At 45.3% G+C, this 21,686-nt stretch overlaps 2 protein-coding genes across 5 annotated transcripts in view; one reads left to right on the forward strand and one right to left on the reverse strand.

Annotated features, from left to right (window-relative positions):
* Positions 1–17,922, reverse strand: part of cc2d1a (coiled-coil and C2 domain containing 1A) — a 111,430-nt gene extending 93,508 nt beyond the window's left edge. For 3 of the 4 annotated variants that reach the window (XM_059991982.1, XM_059991981.1, XM_059991984.1), the window contains exons 1-2: positions 17,712–17,922; positions 13,309–13,444 (exon numbers count right to left, since the gene is read on the reverse strand). In XM_059991982.1, coding sequence (XP_059847965.1) covers positions 13,309–13,444; positions 17,712–17,771 — 196 coding nt within the window. In that variant the 5' untranslated portion in view covers positions 17,772–17,922. Of the gene's footprint in view, positions 1–13,308; positions 13,445–13,771; positions 14,047–17,711 lie in introns of those variants that run through there. The other variant, XM_059991983.1, reaches the window with a different exon arrangement.
* LOC132406380 (uncharacterized) overlaps positions 17,368–21,686 on the forward strand; it is a 51,598-nt gene continuing 47,279 nt past the window's right edge. The window contains exons 1-2 of the mRNA XM_059991980.1: positions 17,368–17,456; positions 17,859–17,992. Coding sequence (XP_059847963.1) covers positions 17,455–17,456; positions 17,859–17,992 — 136 coding nt within the window. The 5' untranslated portion in view covers positions 17,368–17,454. The remainder of the gene's footprint in view (positions 17,457–17,858; positions 17,993–21,686) is intronic.

The following is a 21,686-nucleotide window of genomic DNA, read 5'->3' on the forward strand; positions in this document are numbered from 1 at the left end:
ATTCTATTATGGTTATTGTAATATTATGGATTTATTGAGTATGCCGATAAGAATATGAATCTCTGGATTGTATTTGGTAACATTGATGTACTTTGATAATAAATTTACTTTGAAAGTGCAGTGGAATTTCACTGCTGTATCTGTATAGCTTTGTTTTCAGATTTTTATGATGGGTCTTGTTAGAGGGATCTTCCAGCTTGAAGGCAAGAATACCCACCAACTGAGAAACAATCAGGCAGTTGCTTTTCTAAATAGGTCAAGATCAGCTGAATAGGATCAAAAGTCAATCGAGCATAATCAATGAGAGGCTTTGTGAGATTAATACTAGCTGCAGAGTTGTTGAAAAAACCTGCCCTAGATAATATCCAAGCAGAGAAAATAACATTCCTTGCAGATAAGACTCTTCAAAGTAATACTGATTTCACACACCTCCAAATCTCTTCCTGATAATTAATGACAGGAACTCTGATTCATTAAATTTTAAAATGACAAATCTAGTTAACTACTATCTACTTTGTCCAGTTGCTGTAAATAAAATATTAAGAGATGAAAACCTGCTCAGTCTATCAGTTCAGAAGGAGCCTGGAAGGAAGGGGGCCTTTAAAATTATAGATATAATGCAATACTTCAAACTATTTTAAAGATTTCTTGCCCCAGGCAGTTAATCTGATCATTCTAGTTATCACCACCACTCCCCCATCTATTATCTCAGCTATTGCCCTATAAGCACTTCAAACCACATTTTATAATGCTATTTACATTGTAAATAGTGCCTTGATAAAGTATTCAGCCCCCACAACTATTTTCACATTTTACTGTCTCATTTTATAAATTTAAAATATATTGAAATAGGATTTTTGAGCTATTCCATAAAACATTGCGCATCATGTCAAATCAAAAGAAAAACTGCAAACCTGTCAACAATTTACTACAAACTAAAAACCAAAATTGGGGAGGCAGAGAAAGTATTTATCTCCTTTGTAATAACTACACAACTTTCCTCAGGTGCAATATATTACCTTACCAGCTCACCTAATTTGGTGATGTAGAAAAATTATTGTCACCTGTTTTCAATGAATTCCTAAGAATAAATACACCTCTCTGCAAGGTCCAACAGTACAGTAGATTTTCAACGGATCAAACCAAAACGAAGTCAAAAGAGCATTTAAGTCAAATCGTGGAAATAAAAAAGGATCTAGTGTAGTGGTCGCCGACCTGTCGATCGCAATCGACTGGTCGATCTTTGAGACTTTCCCAGCAGATCCCAAGAAAAAAAACAACACAAATACTGTTGAGAGATTGTTTCCGGGTTGCGGGGTTTTCGTTCCATTCTTTCTGCCCAGTGTGCATGCGCATAGCTCCCCCGCACTACACAGTGTAATTCAGTGGTCCCCAACCACCAGGCCGTGAGGAAACAATACGAGTCAGCTGCACCTTTCCTCATTCCCTGTCATGCCCACTGTTGAACTTGAACCCACACGAGGTCATCAGTCGCCTAAATGCACAGCCGGCGAGAACCATCGATGCTACTGGCCCGCAGCGCGGCCGGCAGGAAGTGCTGTTGGTACTGGCCTGGAGCGTGGACAGATGGGTGGCGCCTCTGAAACTGTTTAGAACACCGAATGTTTGTGGGGAATCCGGTGCTAAAGCATTCACAGACGACCTAATTCGGGCTCAAGGTTTCGTAAGTAGCAGAGCAGCTACCTCACTGCGATCTGTTGAAACAAACTTTTGTCGGCCGACAGATCCTACAAGGGGGGCGGGCATGGGCCTGTCGCTCTCCTCGCTCTCTCCGGATTGCGACCGCCGCGGTCCTGGTACGGGAACCTCTGGCCCTGACCTTGTCCTCTCACCCCACCCACGACCAGCCGCACCTGGCCAGGGCGTCTGGCGGGCAGAGGCTGGAGTTCGGGCTGGGAGGCTGGCTGATGCATCAATGAAGCACTCAAAACTGCTTCGGTACCTTGAGTCCAAGCACCCTGAACTTAAAGACGAACCCGTTGAGTTTTTTCAGCAGAAAAAAACGTGAGCAAGCGGGACAGCAGCTAAGTGCCGAGAGCCGTGAAAACTAAATTGCGGAACAGACTGGGCATAAGGAACCTGCTTCGAGTATCGCTGTATTCCAGTCATGTTCAACACTACCCCCACCCCCCACTGCCCCGTTGGCTGGTCCGCAAGAATATTGTCAATATTAAACCGGTCCATGGTGCAAAAAAAAGGGTGGGCACCCTGGTGTTTATGCATTATTTCTACTTCCGGGTTGTGGGGTTTTACTTCCGGTCTTTTCTGCCCCTGTGTGCATGCGTGTAGCTAATCGATTTGGAGTCGATCTTGCCTTTCTCTAAGGACGAGGTAGGGGATCTTGGGCTTAAAAAGGTTGATGACCACTAATCTAGTGCTTTCCCAGCGTATATGACGAATAAATTCTTCTCAGGCTTCCAACCGGTACAGGTGTTGATGTATCGATGACAAACTCTGTCATCTTCTTCAGGGATAATGCCTGGGCATGTCTTGTCTATTGGTATTTATACCTCCCCCAAATCGCCCATCCCTGCTGTCCCACCTTGTTTACGATCAAATTCAAGTTCTTAATTAGTGCAAGTCCTGTGCTTTTGTTAAAATTCTTTACTTTTAATTTTATTTCAATGGCTTCCTTCACCAGGTCAACCCAAAAGCCATTGGCCCGTCTTTGTGCAGAAGTCAATCCTATGGCCATTGCAAATGCAATGTTCTGCCACTGCCTATTTCTCTGGGTACCCAAATGGTCTTTGGTTGCTGATGTAGATTTCCACCGTGTGTTCCATCTAGCACATTCATAAGGAATCCTGTATAAGTCAGCCACCCCCTTGAGTCCTGGTCATCTCTGACCCACATAAACTGTGATGTGAGCTTCCTTAAATATTTGTGGATGGTACTAATCTGGTATTTCTTCAGGATCCTGGCAATCCTTCCAGAAACTGTGGAAATGTAGGTTACCGTAAATTCCAGTGTATAAGCCGAGATTTTAGCCCTAAATTTTGGTTCTATTTAGGGCAGGGGTCAGCAACCTTTACCACTGAAAGAGCCACTTGGACCCGTTTCCCACAGAAAAGAAAACACTGGGAGCCGCAAAACCCGTTTGACATTTAAAATGAAATAACACTGCATACAACGTTTTGTTTTGCCTTTATGCTATGTATAAACAAACTATAATGTGTTGCATTTATGAAATTGATGAACTCCTGCAGAGAAAACGAAATTACATTTCTGCATGCAACAGAAACATTTTGAACTCCGAAAAAAAGACGTTCGGTTAAAGGTTACTTTTAAGTAAAATACTCAACGTCTATTTGAGTCCTTCTTGTATTTATGAAAAACGCCAAACTTAAATTTGCCGTCAGCAGCAAATCAAAAATAACATCAGCCAGCTGTCAGCCTGAAAAATAAAAGGACTATTTCACTGAACAATGAAAACATATGAATATACGTAAAATAATAGGCAATTAAAATATTTATCATACTTGTTCAGGTTGACTCACACCTGACAATGCAGTCGTATTCAGTAGGGATGGATCGATGCTTAGGGGAGTGACCGGGAAGGATAATGTGTTTTTTTCCTCTCTGAACTCACAGAAGCGTTTCCCAAACGATGTTTGCATTGCGATGATTGCAGAATGTAAATACTCCGAATTTATCATGTCGTGACATTGTTTGAACTCTCTCAAATTGGGCAAGTGAGACAATGTGCCTTTCTGTAAATCTCTGGCAAGCAACGTCAACTTGCGCTCGAATGCCAAAACATCCTCCAACATGTGCAGGGCTGTACGTCCTTACCCCGTTGAAGACCTGTGTTCAGCGTGTTCAGGTGCGCTGTCATGTCTACCATGAAGTGTAGCTTTTCCAGCCACTCTGGCTGTTCCAGCTCAGGAAAGTTGAGCCCTTTGCTGCCCAGGAAAGTTTTCACTTCTTCCAGACACGCGACAAAGCGTTTCAGCACCTCCCCTCTGGACAGCCAGCGATAAAAACACGTAGCGGTTGCTACACGCAGTCAGTAAACTGCAGTCAAAGATAGCTTTATTCGAACTGAACAGCCTTGCTTTTAAGCCTCCCTCAACCCGCCCCCCATGGGCGCGGATGCTGCAAAAGACACGTACTCACAAACCCCCGTAGGCTATCTCCCTTAGCCTGAACGCTGGCTAATTGTGAGCCGGTTCGGATGTGTCAGGAAATGGGTCGCCACACATCTTATTTAGATTGTACAAGATCACCATGATCTTCAAATTTAGATTTACATTTCAAAAACTAACAAACTAACATAAAATACATTTTAATTAAATACTGACCATGTAGCGGTGTGCTACACGCAGCGCTAAAATTACGACACGGAGTCGGTAACTGCAGTCGAAGGATAAAACTTTATTCGAAATCTTCAGCCTCACTTTTAAGCCTCCCTCAACCTGCCCCCCATGGCGCAGAGGCTCCAAAGCTCTGTGCTCGCAAACCCCCGTAGGCTATCTAATTGTGAGTCGGTTCGGATGTGCCAGGAAAAGGGTCGCCACAACCAATTATTTCCCAAAGTAACAGGGAGCCGCAGCACAGACGTAGAAGAGTCACATGTGGCTCCGGAGCCGCGGGTTGCCGACCCCCGATTTAGGGGGTCGGCTTATACATAGGGTGCCAACTTTGGAAAAACAAATTCACGGAAGACAGGTCGTATTTATTGGCTGTTTTTGAGTCAAATTCATTCCACTGTCGTCGTATGAATTTTTTGAATGATTTGTTTAAACACACATCTAGTGGCTGGAGCGCGGAGATCAAACCACCGGGGATGACTGCAATGTCTGTATTTTCAGCTTTCAATGCTGCTTTTGTCTCACCTGACAAGTGCACTTTGAAGACATCCCATACAGGTAGCGACTTTTCTTTCCCGAAACCTTCGGGACATCGACGCACACCTCTTTAACCCAGTTCAAGCAACCGGCTTCGTCCATCCAGCAGTGTTCTTGAACGTACACAACACCCCGCGGGAATTTTCTTAGTAATCTTGTCTCAACACAAGATCACGTCTATTCATAAATCGGGTGCACCAACTTCGCGTAGCTTTGAAATTTTCGCTGACCTCACGGTGTTTTTTGGCCCGTTTTGATGCTTGAACACAAATCATTTCTCTGGTAACAATGTATCTGGACGATCGCTGGTGATTCACCCACTCTAAAACTTTATCTTCCAGTTCTGGCTATTGCCATGTTTTCCCGTGGTTTGCACATTTTGTCTTTGGCTTTTCCCTCAGCGTGTCCTCTGCCTTTCTCCACTCTCTCACTCTCTCGTTTACACTAAACTTCTTAGCAGCTGCAGAATTATTCATTCCTTTAGCAAAATCAACAACCTTCAGCTTGAAGCCAGCATCATATTGCACTCGTTTTAATCTTTTGTACATGGTGGTCGCAAACTCAATACTGAGCAGACGTACTGATCCCTCCACCCCGTGTTATGTTTTTAATGAGATTACGATGGGCTCTAAATGGTTTTGCGGGGTTACAATTCTGAGGATTCTTTACCATTACAGCCCTAACCCAAGATTTCCCTCCCTGATGTATTTATTAAGAATTTGCTTATAACGCTCTTCAATGTGTAGGCCTGTTTTCTTAGCAGGTACTGGTTCACAAAATTTCCCGGTTCCGAATCTGGCAAAGCTGAGTATTGGCATGTGAGATCTTGTGATCTTTTCTAGTTAAAATCAAAAACTTCTACAAAAGGGGTCGGCTTATACAAAGGTAACATGAAAAAGGCACTTTTTTAACCTTGAAAATGGGGGGGGGGGGGGTTGGCTTATACTCCGGAATATACGGTAGGTTTCCAGGTTTTTCCCATCGGCCCTTTTCATGTGATTGATTTCCTTCAATTCATATCCATTCTGTAGGAACATTGTGCACTTTCATCTTAATTCTGCATGGAGATTTTCTGGATTTGAGATAGTTTTTGCAGTTAACCAAAGTAGAAAGAACCACTACACTGGGAGACATGATGGTGGGTGTTATTATTGAGGTACAAGTCTGTGTAAGTGGGTTTCCAATAGACACCATGTCCAAGGGTACCATTCGGTTTCTGTCGTATTAAATGGCCCAGGAACGGGAGGCAACAATTTTTCTCCATCTCCATTGTAAATTGAATGTTTGGACGGATGTACGTAGAACTGCTGGAGTGCCTGGAGTCCGTGAAACCACGCTACGAAGGTGTCAGCGACATATCTGAAGCAGCATTTGGGGTGCAAGGGTCATGAATTCAGAGTTCGCTCCATGTAAAAATTAGCAATAGCCAGCAACAAGGGTGATCCCATCCGTTTGTTCATCCCTTATAGAAGTACGTTGATATGAGGTGTGTTCAAACTATGACTGCAGGAGGACCAAACTGCCCTTGATGGGCACTCCCGGGAACAGGGACACCATGACAAAACTGACCATTACGTCCTCCGGGGTCAGCTGGATGTTGGTTATTGTTTTTACAAAGTCAGCTGAATTCATGATGTGATGCTCACAGCCCCCAACAAAGGGACTCAGCATGGTAGTTAAATGCTTAGTGAGTTAGTAAATCAGGGAATCTATCCCACCGACAATAGGCCTCGGGGGAAACTTCCTTTTGTCTTGCCTAAGAGAGAAGTGTCTTGCATATGTCTGCTGGCAGTCCAGATTTCTTCAGTAAAGCAGAGATCATCCTCACAGACAAACCTGTGGGATCCCGCTGCAGAACCCGGAGAAATCAGCGGTAGCAGAACAGGGCATTTGCAATGACATAGGATTGACTTTGACAGCACAAAACTGTGCCGCACCAACGGCTTTTGGGACCTCCTGCTGAAGGAAGTCATTGGAATAAAACTAGAGGAAAAGAATTTTAACAAAAATAAAGGTCTTGCTCTAATTAAGAACTGAAATTTGAATGTAAACAAGGTAGAACAACAGAAACCTGATTGGAAAAAACCAATCAGGAGGGACAAATGACAGGGGAATAAATACCATCGCACTAGACATGTACAGGCATTGCCCCTGATGAAGAGGTTGTCACTGAAACATCAGTTAAAATTGTTACCCGTACCCAGCTGGAAGAATTTATAAGGTAGGGAAATGATAATAGAGAAGCACATATCTGGGCAAGAGTGCAGGATGATTTCAGACACTGAACATACCTCGGAGCTCAGTGAAGTCCATCATGAAAAAGTGGGGAAAATATGAAACCACACCACACCTCTAAACAGTCGCTGGTGAAGAATGGCACTTGTAAGAAAGGCTACAATCACAGTGAGCTGTAGCATTCAGAGGCTGCAACTGGAGTTGAAATTCACAGCTCTACAATCTGTAAGGCCTTGCACAAAAAGGGTATTTTTGGAAGAGTGGCAAGGCAGAAACCCTGGATTAAAAACATATCCTTACCTGTAAAAACTCAGCAAAGTGCCCCTTAGAAGATATTGTAAAGATATGGAAAAAGGTCTTGTATTTGGATGAGACTAAATAGAACATTTTTTGGCCTCAACACTAAGTGGTACTTGTGCTGTATCAGATTTAACCTCATCAGCCAGATAACTCTGTCCCTACTGTGAAGTATGGTGAAGGTAGCATCATGTTATGGGGATGCTTTTCAGCAGCAGGGACTGGAAACCTGGTTAAGATTAATGGGAAGATGAATGCTGCTGAATACAGAAAGATCTAGAATAAAAACCTGCTATCCTCTGCCAAAAAGCTTACACTGGGTAGGAAGTTAGTTTTTCTAGGGTTGTCTTTTTAGGGCAACAACCCAAAGCATACTGCCAGAGAAAACATGGGTTGGATTCAAGTGAAGAAAATTGACATCCTTGAGTGGCCCGGTCAGGGTTCTGATCAAACGTATCTGGCAAGACCTGAAGCTTGCCGTCCACCACTGCTCCCCAACTAACCTGCCCAGCTCGAGCAATTTTGCAAGGAGGAATGGGCAAATCTTGCTCCATCACGCTGTGAAAAGCTAACCGAGACTTATCCATAAAGACTACTGGCTGGAGTAGCTGTGAGAAGTGGTTCAGTTAAATACTGAGCCAAGAGGGATGAATAGTTTTGAACTGCTGACATCTCAGTTTTTGGATTTTTAGTTATTTATGCTGTACAATTTTCCATTTTTGGGCTCTATTGTGAAAAAAGGAGCATGTGATTTACAAATAAAAATTCTCAGTTAAATTGATCAAAATCCCTGGTTGTAATACTCATTTATGTTAACAAAGGGTTAGGGACTGAATACTTTTACAAGGCACTGAAAATACTTGTATTTATGTACATTAAAACCTCTAACTATATTTTTTCTAATTATTTACTGTTGACTAAGTCTGACTGCAATTCTGAAGGGAAGCGGGGAGAAGAGGCGAACTGTGGTGATGGGGAATTCATTGGTTAGGGGAACGGAAATGAGGTTCTGTGGAGAAGAACAAGATTCCCGGATGACACGTTGCACCCCGGATACCAGGGTCCGGGATATCTCAGATCGAGTCCTCCGCATTCTTAAGTGGGATGGTGAACAGCCAGAGGTCGTGGTCCTTTTAGGTACCGATGACATAGGTTGGAAGAGTGAGCTCAGAGAGTTGTATAAGTTAAAGGGCAGGATCTTCAGGGTTGTGATCTCATGCCACGTGTTAGTGAGACCAGAAATAGCAAGATTATACAGTTTAACACGTGGCTAAGGAGTTATTATAGGAGGGAGGGCACAAGATTTTTGGATCATCGGGCTCTCTTCCAGGAAAGGTGCGACCTGTACAGAAAAGATGGTTTGCGCCTGAACTGGAAGGGGACCAATATCCTAACAGGAAGGGTTGCCGGCACTGGGTTTAAACTAGATATGCAGGGTGAGGGGAACCAGAGTACAGAACAGTTAGTGAAGATATTATGGAGATAGACGTTCTTAAGACCTCAAATTCAGGAACCAAAAGGTTGAGCATGGTGCAAGTAATATCCTGAGCTGCCTAGATTTCAATGCAAGTAGTACTGCAGGAAAGGCAGATGAGCTCAGGACAGGGATCAACATCTGGAATTGTGATATTGTAAACATTAGTGAGACTTGATTGCAGGAGGAACAGGAATGGCAGCTCGATATTCAGAGGTCCATTGTTTTAAACATGAAAGAGTGGGAGGGATGGGGGGGGGGGGGGGGGTTGTGGTATTACTAGTCATGGAAAACGACATACTAGTGCCCAGTCAGAACAGACCAGAGAACTTGTCTAATGAGGCATTCTGGGTGGAACTGAGAAACAAGAAAGGTACGACTGCATAAATTGGGCTTTATTACAGACCACCTAACAGTCTGAGGGATTTAAAGGAACAAATTTGCAGAGAGGTCGCAGATTGTTGCAAGAAATTCAAGGTTGTTATAGTAGGTAATTTTAACTTTTCACATATTGACTGGGACTCCTATACTGTAGGACTAGATGAGAGTTTGTCAAATGCATTCAGGAAAGTTTCCTTAATTAGCATGTAAACATCCCAATTAGAAAGTGTGTAATACTTGATCTGCTATTAGGGAATATGAGAGGGCAGGTGACAGAAGATTGTGTAGAGGAATATTTGCATCTAGTGATCATAATGCCATTAATTTCAAAGTTAAAATGCAAAAGGATAAGTCTGGTCTGCGGTTTGAGATACTAAACTGAAGAAAGGCCAATTTTGATGGTATCAGAAAGGATTTGGCAAGTGTGGATTGGGACAGGCTGTTTTCTGGCAAAAGTGTACTTGGTAAGAGGAAATGTGAAATTTTGAGTACAAAGGTTGTATACGTCTGTCAGAAAAAGAAAGACAACAGGTGTAAGGAACCTTGGTTTCCAAGAGATATTGAGACCCTGGTTAAGGGAGAGAAAAGGAGCTCCACAGATATAAGCAGGTAGGAACAAATGAGGTGCTTATGGAGTAGAAGAAATGCAAGAGAACACTTTAGAAATCAGGAGGACTAAAAGACAGCATGCGGTTACCCTAGCAGACAAGGTGAAGGAGAATCCTAAGGGATTCTACAGATAAGTTAAGAGCAAAAGGACAGCAAGGGGCAAAATTGTTCTCTGGAAGATCAGAATGGTAATCCAGGTGTGAGGCCAAAAGATATGCAGGAGATATTACTTGTTTTTGCATTTGTATTTACTCAGGAGACAGACAAAAGTCTCTAGAAATGAGGCAAAGCAGCATCGCATTCATAGACTCTGTAAGATAATAGAGGAGGAGGTGTATGCTGTCCTGACTCCAATTAGGGTAGATAAATCCCCAGGGCCTGACAAGGTGTATCCACAGACCCTGCAGGAGGCAAGTGTCAGAATGGCTGGGTCCCTAGCAGACACTTAAATCATCCTTAGTGACAGGTCAGATACTAGGCAATTGGAGGATAGCCAATGTTGGTCTGCTGTTTCAGAAAGGTTCTAAAAATAAACCAGGAAATCATAGGCTGGTGATCCTGACATCATTAGAGGGAAAGTTCCTGGATGGGTATTCTGAGGGACCAGATATTGGATAAACACGGACCGATTAAGGATAGCCAGTATGGTGTTGTGCTGGTAGGTCATGTCAAACCAATCTTATAGTGTTTGAGGAAGTAACCAGGAAAGTGGATGAAGTCAAGGCAGGGCACATTGTCTACATAGACATTAGTAAGGCATTTCACAAGGTCCTGCACGTGAGGTTGGTCAAGAAGGTTCAGTCATTCGGCATTCAAGAGGAGGTAGTAAATTGGATTAGACGTTGGCTTTGTGGGAGAAGCCAGGGTGTGGTAGCAGATGGTTGCCTCTCTGACTGGAGGTCTATGACTAGTGGAGTGCAACAGGGTCCATTGTTGATTGTCATCTATATCAATGATCCGGATAACAATGTGGTTAACTGGGTCAGCAAATTTGCAGAAAACGCTAAGATTGGGGATGTAGTGGACTACAAGGTGGGCTATCATGGCTTGCAAATGGATTGGGATCAGCTGAAAAAAAGTGGAATTTAATGCAAGAAAGTGCAAGGTTTTGCAATTCAGTAGGACCACGCATTACACAGTGAATGGTAGGGCACTGAGGAGTGCGGTAGAACAAAGGAATCTAGGAAAACAGGTCCATAATTCAGTGACAGGGTTGTAAAGAAAGCTTTTGGTACATTAGCCTTCTTAAATCAAAGTATTGAGTACAGGAGATGGGATGTTATGTTTAAGTTGTACAAAATGTTGGTGAGGCCTAATTTGGAGTATTATGTGCAGTTTTGGTCACCTACTTACAGCAAAGATGTAAACAATATCGAACGAGTACAGAGGAGATTTACATGCATGTTGCCAAATCTGGAAGACCAGAGTTGTAAAGAAAGATTGAATAGGTTCGGACTTTATTCATTAGAACATAGAAGATTGAGAGGGGATTTGATAGAGGTATACAAAATTATGAAAAGTATACATATACAATGCAATTTCCACTGATTGGCTGGGACCACAGCTAGAGATGATGGGGTAAGTGAAAGCTGAAAAGTTTAGGGGAAACATGAGGGGAAACTTCTTTATTCAGAGGGTCCTCGGAGTGTGGAACAAGCTGCCAACACAAGTGGTACATGCAAGCTTGATTTCAGCATTTAAGAGAAGTTTGGATAGGTACATGAATGGTAGTGAAATGGAGGGCTATGGTCCCAGTGCAGGTCAATAGGAGTTAGCCATTTAAACAGTTTGGCATGGACTAGATGGGCCAAAAGGCCTGTGTCTATGCCTGTGTCTGTTCTGGGACTTCTACTTTTCGTGATTTTTATTAACGACCTGGATGTGGGGGTAGAAGGGTGGGTTGGCAAGTTTGCAGACGACACAAATGTTGGTGGTGTTGTAGATAGTGTAGAGGATTGTCGAAGATTGCAGAGAGACATTGATAGGATGCAGAAGTGGGCTGAGAAGTGGCAGATGGAGTTCAACCCAGAGAAGTGTAAGGTGGTACACTTTGGAAGGACAAACTCCAAGGCAGAGTACAAAGTAAATGGCAGGATACTTGGTAGTGTGGAGGAGCAGAGGGATCTGGGGGTACATGTCCACAGATCCCTGAAAGTTGCCTCACAGGTAGATAGGGTAGTTAAGAAAGCTTATGGAGTGTTAGCTTTCATAAGTCGAGGGATAGAGTTTAAGAGTCGTGATGTAATGATGCAACTGTATAAAACTCTAGTTAGGCCACACTTGGAGTAGGGTGTCCAGTTCTGGTCACCTCACTATAGGAAGGATGTGGAAGCATTGGAAAAGGTACAGAGAAGATTTACCAGGATGCTGCCTGGTTTAGAGAGTATGGATTAGGGAGTGGTTGGTGCGTGGAATGCACTGCCTGAGTCACTGATGGAGGCAGATACACTAGTGAAGTTTAAGAGACTACTAGATAGGTATATGGAGGAATTTAAGGTGGGGGGTTATATGGGAAGCAGGGTTTGAAGGTCGTCACAACATTGTGGGCTGAAGGGCCTGTAATGTGCTGTACTGTTCTATGTTCTATACTTTCCACGACGAATAAAAAAATGATCTCACATAATGGAGGTGGACTGACAAGGTGGGTCTCTCTCAAGAGGTTGTAGAGAGAGAGAGTTAATGAATATACTCAGGACAGGGATTTGACAGATTGATTCTGAATACAAGGGACTGAGTGGACAGATCAAGAAAATGGTACTACAGCCACGCCCCTACTGAACAACACAGCCAGCTCATGAATATACTCCCACACCCATTTCTTATGTTCTTGTACTAACATGACTTTTTTTTAAATTTCTTTATTAGTTTTTCAAAACATTTTACAAATTAAAAACCCCAAACCCCAACGAGGAACATTAAAACAGTGCAAAATTAAGCATACAATAACAATATGCTACAAAGGAAGAGAATTTAACAAAAAAGAACCTAAATTAAAGGCAAGTAAGCATAGTGTCTTCCCCAAGCCCGTACTAACACGTCTTAACAGCACAGGGGCAAGGGCTGAATTTTCTGCAGTGAGTACTTCACACCTGGATTTTCCCAGCTAAATATAGACCCAAACCAAACACAAAGCATGTAGCTGATAGGTTGTGATTTGAATGTAGTAATGAGAAGTAGTCTAGAGGTAAAAGTCAAAACTATTAATTTGTCTCTTTTTATAAGGAAAAGAGAAAACACACACATATACACACATATATATATGTATGTATATACACATATATACATATACACATATACACACACACACACATATATATATTCCTCCCAACCCACACAATGACACATTTCAATTAATGCACATACTTAAAAGTTCAATGATTGTCCTAACCCTTTAAGATATTAATAGTACTAGGGTGAGGAGTAGTGACAAATCTTGTATTTTACCTTTTCCTTTTGGGTTTCCTTTAACAGCTGGCTTTTGTGCAGTAATCATTGCAAGCTCTGCTTCTAAGTCGGGATCATTTTCATTGTCATTCATATCCATCATACCATCCGGTGAGAAATCAACCAGCAAGCCAAGCTGTGAAAACACATTTAACATGGACATGATCATCGATGAACACCAAGGGACAGAGTTTCCAAATAAAACTGCATGCTAATTACTGTTTCAAAGGGGATTTTCACTGTAGCAGTTGACAACATTCATGATCTCACTGGAGACAACAAAATAAAAGTAGGAATCATGACATGATCTTATTTGGTGACAAACGTGGAGAAGCTTTTCACACATAAAACAGGAAATTGCATCAAATTTAAGAAAATATTCAGACAATCCCAAGTCTTCAAGATAGTTAATCATGATTTGCAATAACTCAAATGCTGCCAGCACAGCAGCATAGCACCTTACAGGCTCAGAATCAGCATTCAATTTCTGCGGCTGTCTGTAAGGAGTTTGTACTTTCCCCCATAACTGCGTGGGTTTCCTCTCACATTCCAAAGATGTAAGGATTAGTAAGTTGTGGACATAATCTGCTGGTGCCAGATCTTGGTGACACTGCGGGCTGCCCCCAGCATCCTCCTGGTGCTCTGGTTTCCTCTCATATTCCAAAGATGTAAGGATTAGTAAATCATGGACATAATCTGTGATGCCAAATCTTAGTGACGCTGCAGGCTGCCCCCAGCACATCCTTGTACCGTGTTGATTGGTGACACAAACAACACATTTCATATTGTTCCCATGTGACAAATAAAGCTAATCATTAACTGAACCTTTCTCTTTACTTCAACGCCAGTACGAAGTTCAAAATACAGTGAAGAGTTATAAACCAGACATTAAGCATTGACAGTTAAGCATCTAGTACACAAAATTGAAAGGAAACTGAAATTTGCAAATGTTGCTGGGATACCAGATATATGGTGGTAACATAGGCTCTGGTGACACTGAACTCATGGACCAATGCCACAGTTGCATCAAATCCAGGTACAGCCAATTCCTGATGCAAACCCTGATGCACCTTGCCAACCTGTCACTGAAACCCTCACAGATTAGCTCTATTGGTTAAGGAAATGCAAACTGGTGGGGTCAATGTTTCTTCCTACAACCACGGACTCATTTATATGGCCAAACATAGTTCAAATAGAAACGACTAGAAATCTTCACAAATAGCATTGTTGTTGCATTCAGACCTTGATGTCAAACAGATCATATTGGAGATGGTAGATGCAAATTAGTTTTGAACCTGACCCCCTTTGACATAGAAAAAGCAAAATCATAGAACAAATATCTTCTGGATGAAATTTATCTCTACCATATGGTAGTGCGATCACTGAAGTTGAGTATGATTCTCCTAAGGGTGTGTCTATTGGTGGGTCCTCAGGTGGTTGTAGAGGCTGATCTGTGATCCACATACTCTGGTGCAGTGTGGACACGAGTAGGTTCGTGGTCGGGTCTATTTGTTCTTCAGCCTCTCTGCGGCACAACGTAGGTCATAACACAGCTTAATCTTGAACAGATTTGCTTCAGGTGTTCCCATTGAATGCAATGTCTTCCCAGTTTTTAGTTGTAATGTTGAATTTCTTCTGGCGAATTTCAATGGCATCTTTGAAGCGTTTCCTTTGCCCACCGGGGGGGGGGGGGGGGGGGGGGGGGTGGCGGGTCCACTGGCCTCCCTTCAACCGCGAGTAAAGGATCTGTTTTGTGAAACACGACTTAGGCATCTGAATGACAAAACTGTCCATCGGACTCCGTGTTGCTTTATCATGGTGGAGATGCTGTTCATCTTGGCCTACTCCAGTACTCTGGTGTTAATGCCTCTGTCCTTCCCGCTGATCCTCAAAATCTTTCGAAATATTTCAAATAATTGCTCCAAAAATATAAGAACTTGTATAATCAAAGTGATGCTGCTAAAATGCACGCACTCATTCTCATAGTTTATGAAGTAACCTCAAATTATTTATTAAAGCATTGATCAGTTGACTAAAATCACACTCAGCAAGTTGGTCAATTGTTCCAAAGTCAGGGATCATGTTAGAACAGCAGCATCCCTTCCAACTTATAAAATGCTCAAACCCATTCCTCACTTAAACACATTTTTAAAGTGTTCGAACAACTTCAAACAATAACTGCCAAAAACATCAAATAACTTAGGACTCTGCCCATCAGTTATAATCGGTTTTGAAACAGTTTCTGGTTTCCACAAGCACTCTTATTACAAGTGCAGCTGAGATCTCTGCATGGTCTCACTCTGCAATGTAAAAGCATCAAACCAGACTGGTGGACAAAAGCGGGAGATACAAGATAGTGCAACGATGGTGCAATTCAAGAACATCTTGCACCAGGCACACTGCACTTAGTAACAAGAGAAATTCTGCAGATGCTGGAAATCTGAGCAACACACCACAAAATGCTGGAGGAACTCAGCAGGCCAGGCAGCATTGTGAACATAGCCCAGCATATCACACAAACCAATCTTCCATCCTTGGACTCACTTTACACTTTACACTGTCGGAGCAGTGCTGCCAGGATAATCAAGGACACGACCCACCCAACCAACACACTTTTTGTCCCACTTCCCTCCGGGAGAAGGTTCAGGAGCATGAAGATTCGTACGGCCAGATTTGGGAATAGCTTCTTTCCAACTGTGATAAGACTGCTGAACAGATCCTGACCCAGATCTGGGCCGTACCTTCCAAATATCTGGACCTAACTTGCACTACCTTACTTTCCCTTTTCTATTTACTAATCATGATTTATAATTTAAATTTTTATTATATTTATTTTGATTTGTACTTCAGGGAGCGCGAAGCACAGAAACAAATATCACTGTGATGATTGTACGCTTTAGTATCAATTGTTTGGTGAAAATAAAGTATCTAGGAAACGAGAACAGTTGACATTTTGACCCGAAGTGTCAAATGTACTCTTTTCCTAGATGCTGTCTGGCCTGCTGAGTTCCTCTAGCATTTTAATTGTGTTACACAGTACTTACTGCCAAGGTTGAATTTCATTCCTGCCAAAGGAGTACAAGTTTTGTGTAGCAACTTATCCTAATTCTAAGACAATCCAGATACTCCATGTTAAGCAATTTACTTCATGGTGAAAAATACCAAATACAACAGAGTTTAGAGTAGCAAATATACATTATTTATTGATAAAGACGCTCCAAAAGGACCACAAATTTGTTGTGGTTTGGAGGTTTCCATGCTTCAATGATCCAGACAGCTCTGTTGACAGGAGTCAGGGCTTTATGCTTTGGCTCTTGGTAGGGTCACCCATGCCAAACAGATCAAAGAGCTTTGCCCTTACACACTTCCAACAAGGCCTAGTAAACACATGAGGAATGACACCTCTGTCCAGGCATGTAGCAGTACCTCAAGATTCAACAATGAATTCAAAAACTTCAGATAACCAGCCTTACCCAGTGTTATCAAAACTTCTTTCTTAATCATGGTTAGTTCATAGATGATGACTGACATGCATTCACCTTCTCCATCAGACAGCAATTCTCTCCTGAACAGCCTTAAGTCCCAGCCGAGTAGGTACAGTACATTTCTTTGTTCCTCCTCTTTTTATAACTTAACACTTGATTTCTCATTTTTCTCAGTTCTGATTAACTTTACATCTTAATTGTTTTTCTCTCCATAGTTTACTAACTTCTTTATTTCTTATTTCAATAGCAAGTATAATATTTTCAAATAAAGGTATTAAACCCATTTTTAACGGTTGGTTATATCGCAAGATAGTTATTTACTAGACACACAAGGTTTCAGTAGAAGTTCTCAGTGTTAATTAACTGTTGAATCAGCCCTCGTTCCACCACTCTGTGGCAGTGTTGTCACAACACTATAAGACAGAGGATTTCAATTAACCAAATATTTTTATAAAAATCATTAGAAAACATTTCAAATTTCATTGATTTGTGCTCTCGTTAAATTAGTAACCCAGCAAACTTGTTGATTACTAATGTGGCAGACCCGTAAAGCTCAAAGTGTATTCGCAACACACACACACCCACAATCTAAGACTGAAAACAGAACTACCGCCAGCAAATACCAACTGCGATCTTTCCAGAATGCTGACAAGCTCTGATTATGTATGTTTTTACAGCTAATATCAATATTTTGCCTATGTGTATGTCTGTGTGTGTGTGTGGGGGGGGGGGGGGGTGAGTTATATTTTAGACGCTTTTGATGCCCAGGAGAACAGTAGTAACAGTGTATAAAGTATTTTCATAATTAAGGTGAAAAACATTGCATTATGAAACTGCAAAGGCCTCGGACTGGTTGTCAGCTCCCGGGAGTTTGGAATCTGCCCGGAAGCGGCATCCACTTGTTTGGCCCAGCCTTACCTGCCTGGCCTTCGCCGCTCCCCGGCCCTTGGGCTCTGGGGCTCTTCGGTTCCTGTTCATAGCTGGCCTTCCGGCTCTCAACACCTCATGTCTCGAAGGGTAAGGGGAAAAAAAACACTCAAAATCCTCGCTTCCTTTCCTACTTAGGCGGGGCAGCCAAGATCAGAAGGCATCTCTCAATTATAATCGGATGAATTCAGGACAGCGGGTCCTCCCCACGACCAGGAATGTTTACGGCAGCATCCTCTCCAACAGAACTTCCGCCTTCCCTCTCCGCTCAGGTGAATTACAATCCAACAGCCCTGCCCCAACGGTCGCAAAGTAGTGCCCGTACTGTCGTGAAAAGGAGCCGCTTTTGGGAGGAGCTGGGAAAACCGGCGGCTGGTGTGTCCCGCGCTGTGCCTTTCGGGAGTTGTAGTTCGTATCGATATGCCGGCGGCAATCCCAAAGGGACGGCACGCTGACGCGCAGGCGCTCGAGGAGTGGGCGGGAAAGAGCAGTTCGCTTCGCGCGGGCAGGGGTGCATTAGGGAGCTGATTGATTCGAAGATATTCAGGTAGTGCGTCGCTTCAGATTATTTTATCTTTGAAAGTGTCGTTGAAATTATGTGTTGCAGCGAATGAATAAAGAGAAAAGCTGAGTGCCGGTTGTTTTGGGCTGGGTTTGACAGATCGGGTATTGAGTGCAAGTGTTCGACTGAGGGAGAGCCTCTCGGACGACAACTCAAGCAAGTTGTTGAACTATTTTACTCCTTACCAGATAGGGTAAGATCTCCAGAGTACTGTTTTCGAGCTATGTTCAATACGTAAGAGACACAAGAGGTTGCAGATGCTGGATTCTGGAGTAGCACATAAAATGCCTGAGGAACTCGGGGTTCAGGTAGCATGTGTACATCTCTGTATATGTAGCACTTCATTCTGCACTCTTTTATTGTATTAGCTTGTACTACCTCAAGGTAGTTGTAATGAATTGATCTGTATGTGTCATGGTCTGGTCCGGTTCACGGTCCAGTCCGTGGACTCTGGACTCCGGGTCTTCTGGCTGACCCTTGTTTCAGTTGGGTTTAATCGTCACAGCACCTGATGCTCGTCTTGGGGCTGGGAATATAAGTGGCCCTGGCTTCGAGTGTAGGGACTGACTTGTCTCGTCAGTTTCCTGTCCTTGCCTCTGTGGGGGTAAGTCAGGCTGTTTTTGCAGTTACCCTGAGGCTGGACTGTTCCCTTCCCCTTCTTTCTGTAGTACCTTGGCTGAAGCCTCGCATATTCTGGCCGTCAAGTTTTACTGCCGGAGCAAGACCGGAGCCTTGTTGTGTCTAGATAAGAAACTGTCTTTTATGTCCATGCCTTTGCTAGGTAGGTCCAGCTGTTTGCCGCTACCTAGTGTTGGGTACCGTCTTGTCATATTGATCTTTCTGTGTATGAGTCCTGGCCATTCGTCCCCTTCCCAAAGAGGGGTCCCGGCTCCGTGTTCCGCGTTCCCTTCTCCCAAGACCAAGGCTCCGTGTTCCGCGTCCCCGTCTCCCAAGACCAAGGCTCCGTGTTCCGCATTCCCTTCTCCCAAGACCAAGGCTCCGTGTTCCGTGTTCCTGTCTCCCAAGACCAAGGCTCCGTGTTCCGCGTCCCCGTCTCCCAAGACCAAGGCTCCGTGTTCCGCGTTCCCGTCTCCCAAGACCAAGGCTCCGTGTTCCGCATTCCCTTCTCCCAAGACCAAGGCTTCGCGTTCCGCGTCCCCGTCTCCCAAGACCAAGGCTTCGCGTTCCGCGTCCCCGTCTCCCAAGACCAAGGCTCCGCGTTCCGCGTCCCCGTCTCCCAAGACCAAGGCTCCGCGTTCTGCGTCCCCGTCTCCCAAGACCAAGGCTCCGTGTACCGCGTCCCCGTCTCCCAAGACCAAGGCTCCGTGTTCCGCATTCCCGTCTCCCAAGACCAAGGCTCCGTGTTCCGCGTTCCCGTCTCCCACGACCAAGGCTCGGTGTTCCGCGCTCCCGTCTCCCACGACCAAGGCTCCGTGTTCCGCGTCCCTGTCTCCCAAGACCAAGGCTCCGTGTTCCGCGTCCCCGTCTCCCAAGACCAAGGCTCCGTGTACCGCGTCCCCGTCTCCCAAGACCAAGGCTCCGTGTACCGCGTCCCCGTCTCCCAAGACCAAGGCTCCGTGTACCGCGTCCCAGTCTCCCAAGACCAAGGCTCCGTGTACCGCATCCCCGTCTCCCAAGACCAAGGCTCCGTGTACCGCATCCCCGTCTCCCAAGACCAAGGCTCCGTGTTCCGCGTCCCCGTCTCCCAAGACCAAGGCTCCGTGTTCCGCGTCCCCGTCTCCCAAGACCAAGGCTCTGTGTTCCGCGTTCCCGTCTCCCAAGACCAAGGCTCTGTGTTCCGCGTTCCCGTCTCCCAAGACCAAGGCTCTGTGTTCCGCGTTCCCGTCTCCCAAGACCAAGGCTCTGTGTTCCGCGTTCCCGTCTCCCAAGACCAAGGCTCTGTGTTCCGCGTTCCCGTCTCCCAAGACCAAGGCTCTGTGTTCCGCGTTCCCGTCTCCCAAGACCAAGGCTCTGTGTTCCGCGTTCCCTTCTCCCAAGACCAAGGCTCTGTGTTCCGCGTTCCCTTCTCCCAAGACCAAGGCTCTGTGTTCCGCGTCCCAGTCTCCCAAGATCAAGGCTCCGTGTTCCGCGTCCCAGTCTCCAAGGCTCCGTGTTCCGCGTCCCAGTCTCCCAAGACCAAGGCTCCGTGTTCCGCGTCCCAGTCTCCCAAGACCAAGGCACCGTGTTCCGCGTCCCAGTCTCCCAAGACCAAGGCTCCGTGTTCCAGTCTCCCAAGACCAAGGCTCCGTGTTCCAGTCTCCCAAGACCAAGGCTCCGTGTTCCAGTCTCCCAAGACCAAGGCTCCGTGTTCTGCGTCCCAGTCTCCTAAGACCAAGGCTCCGTGTTCCGCGTCCCAGTCTCCCAAGACCAAGGCTCCGTGTTCCAGTCTCCCAAGACCAAGGCTCCGTGTTCTGCGTCCCAGTCTCCCAAGACCAAGGCTCCGTGTTCCGCGTCCCAGTCTCCCAAGACCATGGCTCCGTGTTCCGCGTCCCCGTCTCCCAAGACCAAGGCTCCGTGTTCCGCGTCCCCGTCTCCCAAGACCAAGGCTCCGTGTTCCGCGTCCCCGTCTCCCAAGACCACGGCTCCGTGTTCCGCGTCCCCGTCTCCCAAGACCAAGGCTCCGTGTTCCGCATCCCCATCTCCCAAGACCAAGGCTCCGTGTTCCGCGTCCCCGTCTCCCAAGACCAAGGCTCGGTGTTCCGCGTTCCCGTCTCCCACGACCAAGGCTCGGTGTTCCGCGTTCCCGTCTCCCAAGACCAAAGCTCTGTGTTCCGCGTTCCCTTCTCCCAAGACCAAGGCTCTGTGTTCCGCGTCCCAGTCTCCCAAGATCAAGGCTCCGTGTTCCGCGTCCCAGTCTCCAAGGCTCCGTGTTCCGCGTCCCAGTCTCCCAAGACCAAGGCTCCGTGTTCCGCGTCCCAGTCTCCCAAGACCAAGGCACCGTGTTCTGCGTCCCAGTCTCCGTGTTCCGCGTCCCAGTCTCCCAAGACCAAGGCTCCGTGTTCCGCGTCCCAGTCTCCCAAGACCAAGGCTCCGTGTTCCGCGTCCCCGTCTCCCAAGACCAAGGCTCCGTGTTCCGCGTCCCCGTCTCCCAAGACCAAGGCTCCGTGTTCCGCGTCCCCGTCTCCCAAGACCAAGGCTCCGTGTTCCGCGTCCCCGTCTCCCAAGACCAAGGCTCCGTGTTCCGCGTCCCCGTCTCCCAAGACCAAGGCTCCGTGTTCCGCGTCCCCGTCTCCCAAGACCAAGGCTCCGTGTTCCGCGTCCCCATCTCCCAAGACCAAGGCTCCGTGTTCTGTGTCCCAGTCTCCCAAGACCAAGGCTCCGTGTTCTGCGTCCCAGTCTCCCAAGACCAAGGCTCCGTGTTCCAGTCTCCCAAGACCAAGGCTCCGTGTTCTGCGTCCCCGTCT

The sequence above is a fragment of the Hypanus sabinus genome, chromosome 16 (assembly GCF_030144855.1).
Source record: "Hypanus sabinus isolate sHypSab1 chromosome 16, sHypSab1.hap1, whole genome shotgun sequence".
Lineage (NCBI taxonomy): Eukaryota > Metazoa > Chordata > Chondrichthyes > Myliobatiformes > Dasyatidae > Hypanus > Hypanus sabinus.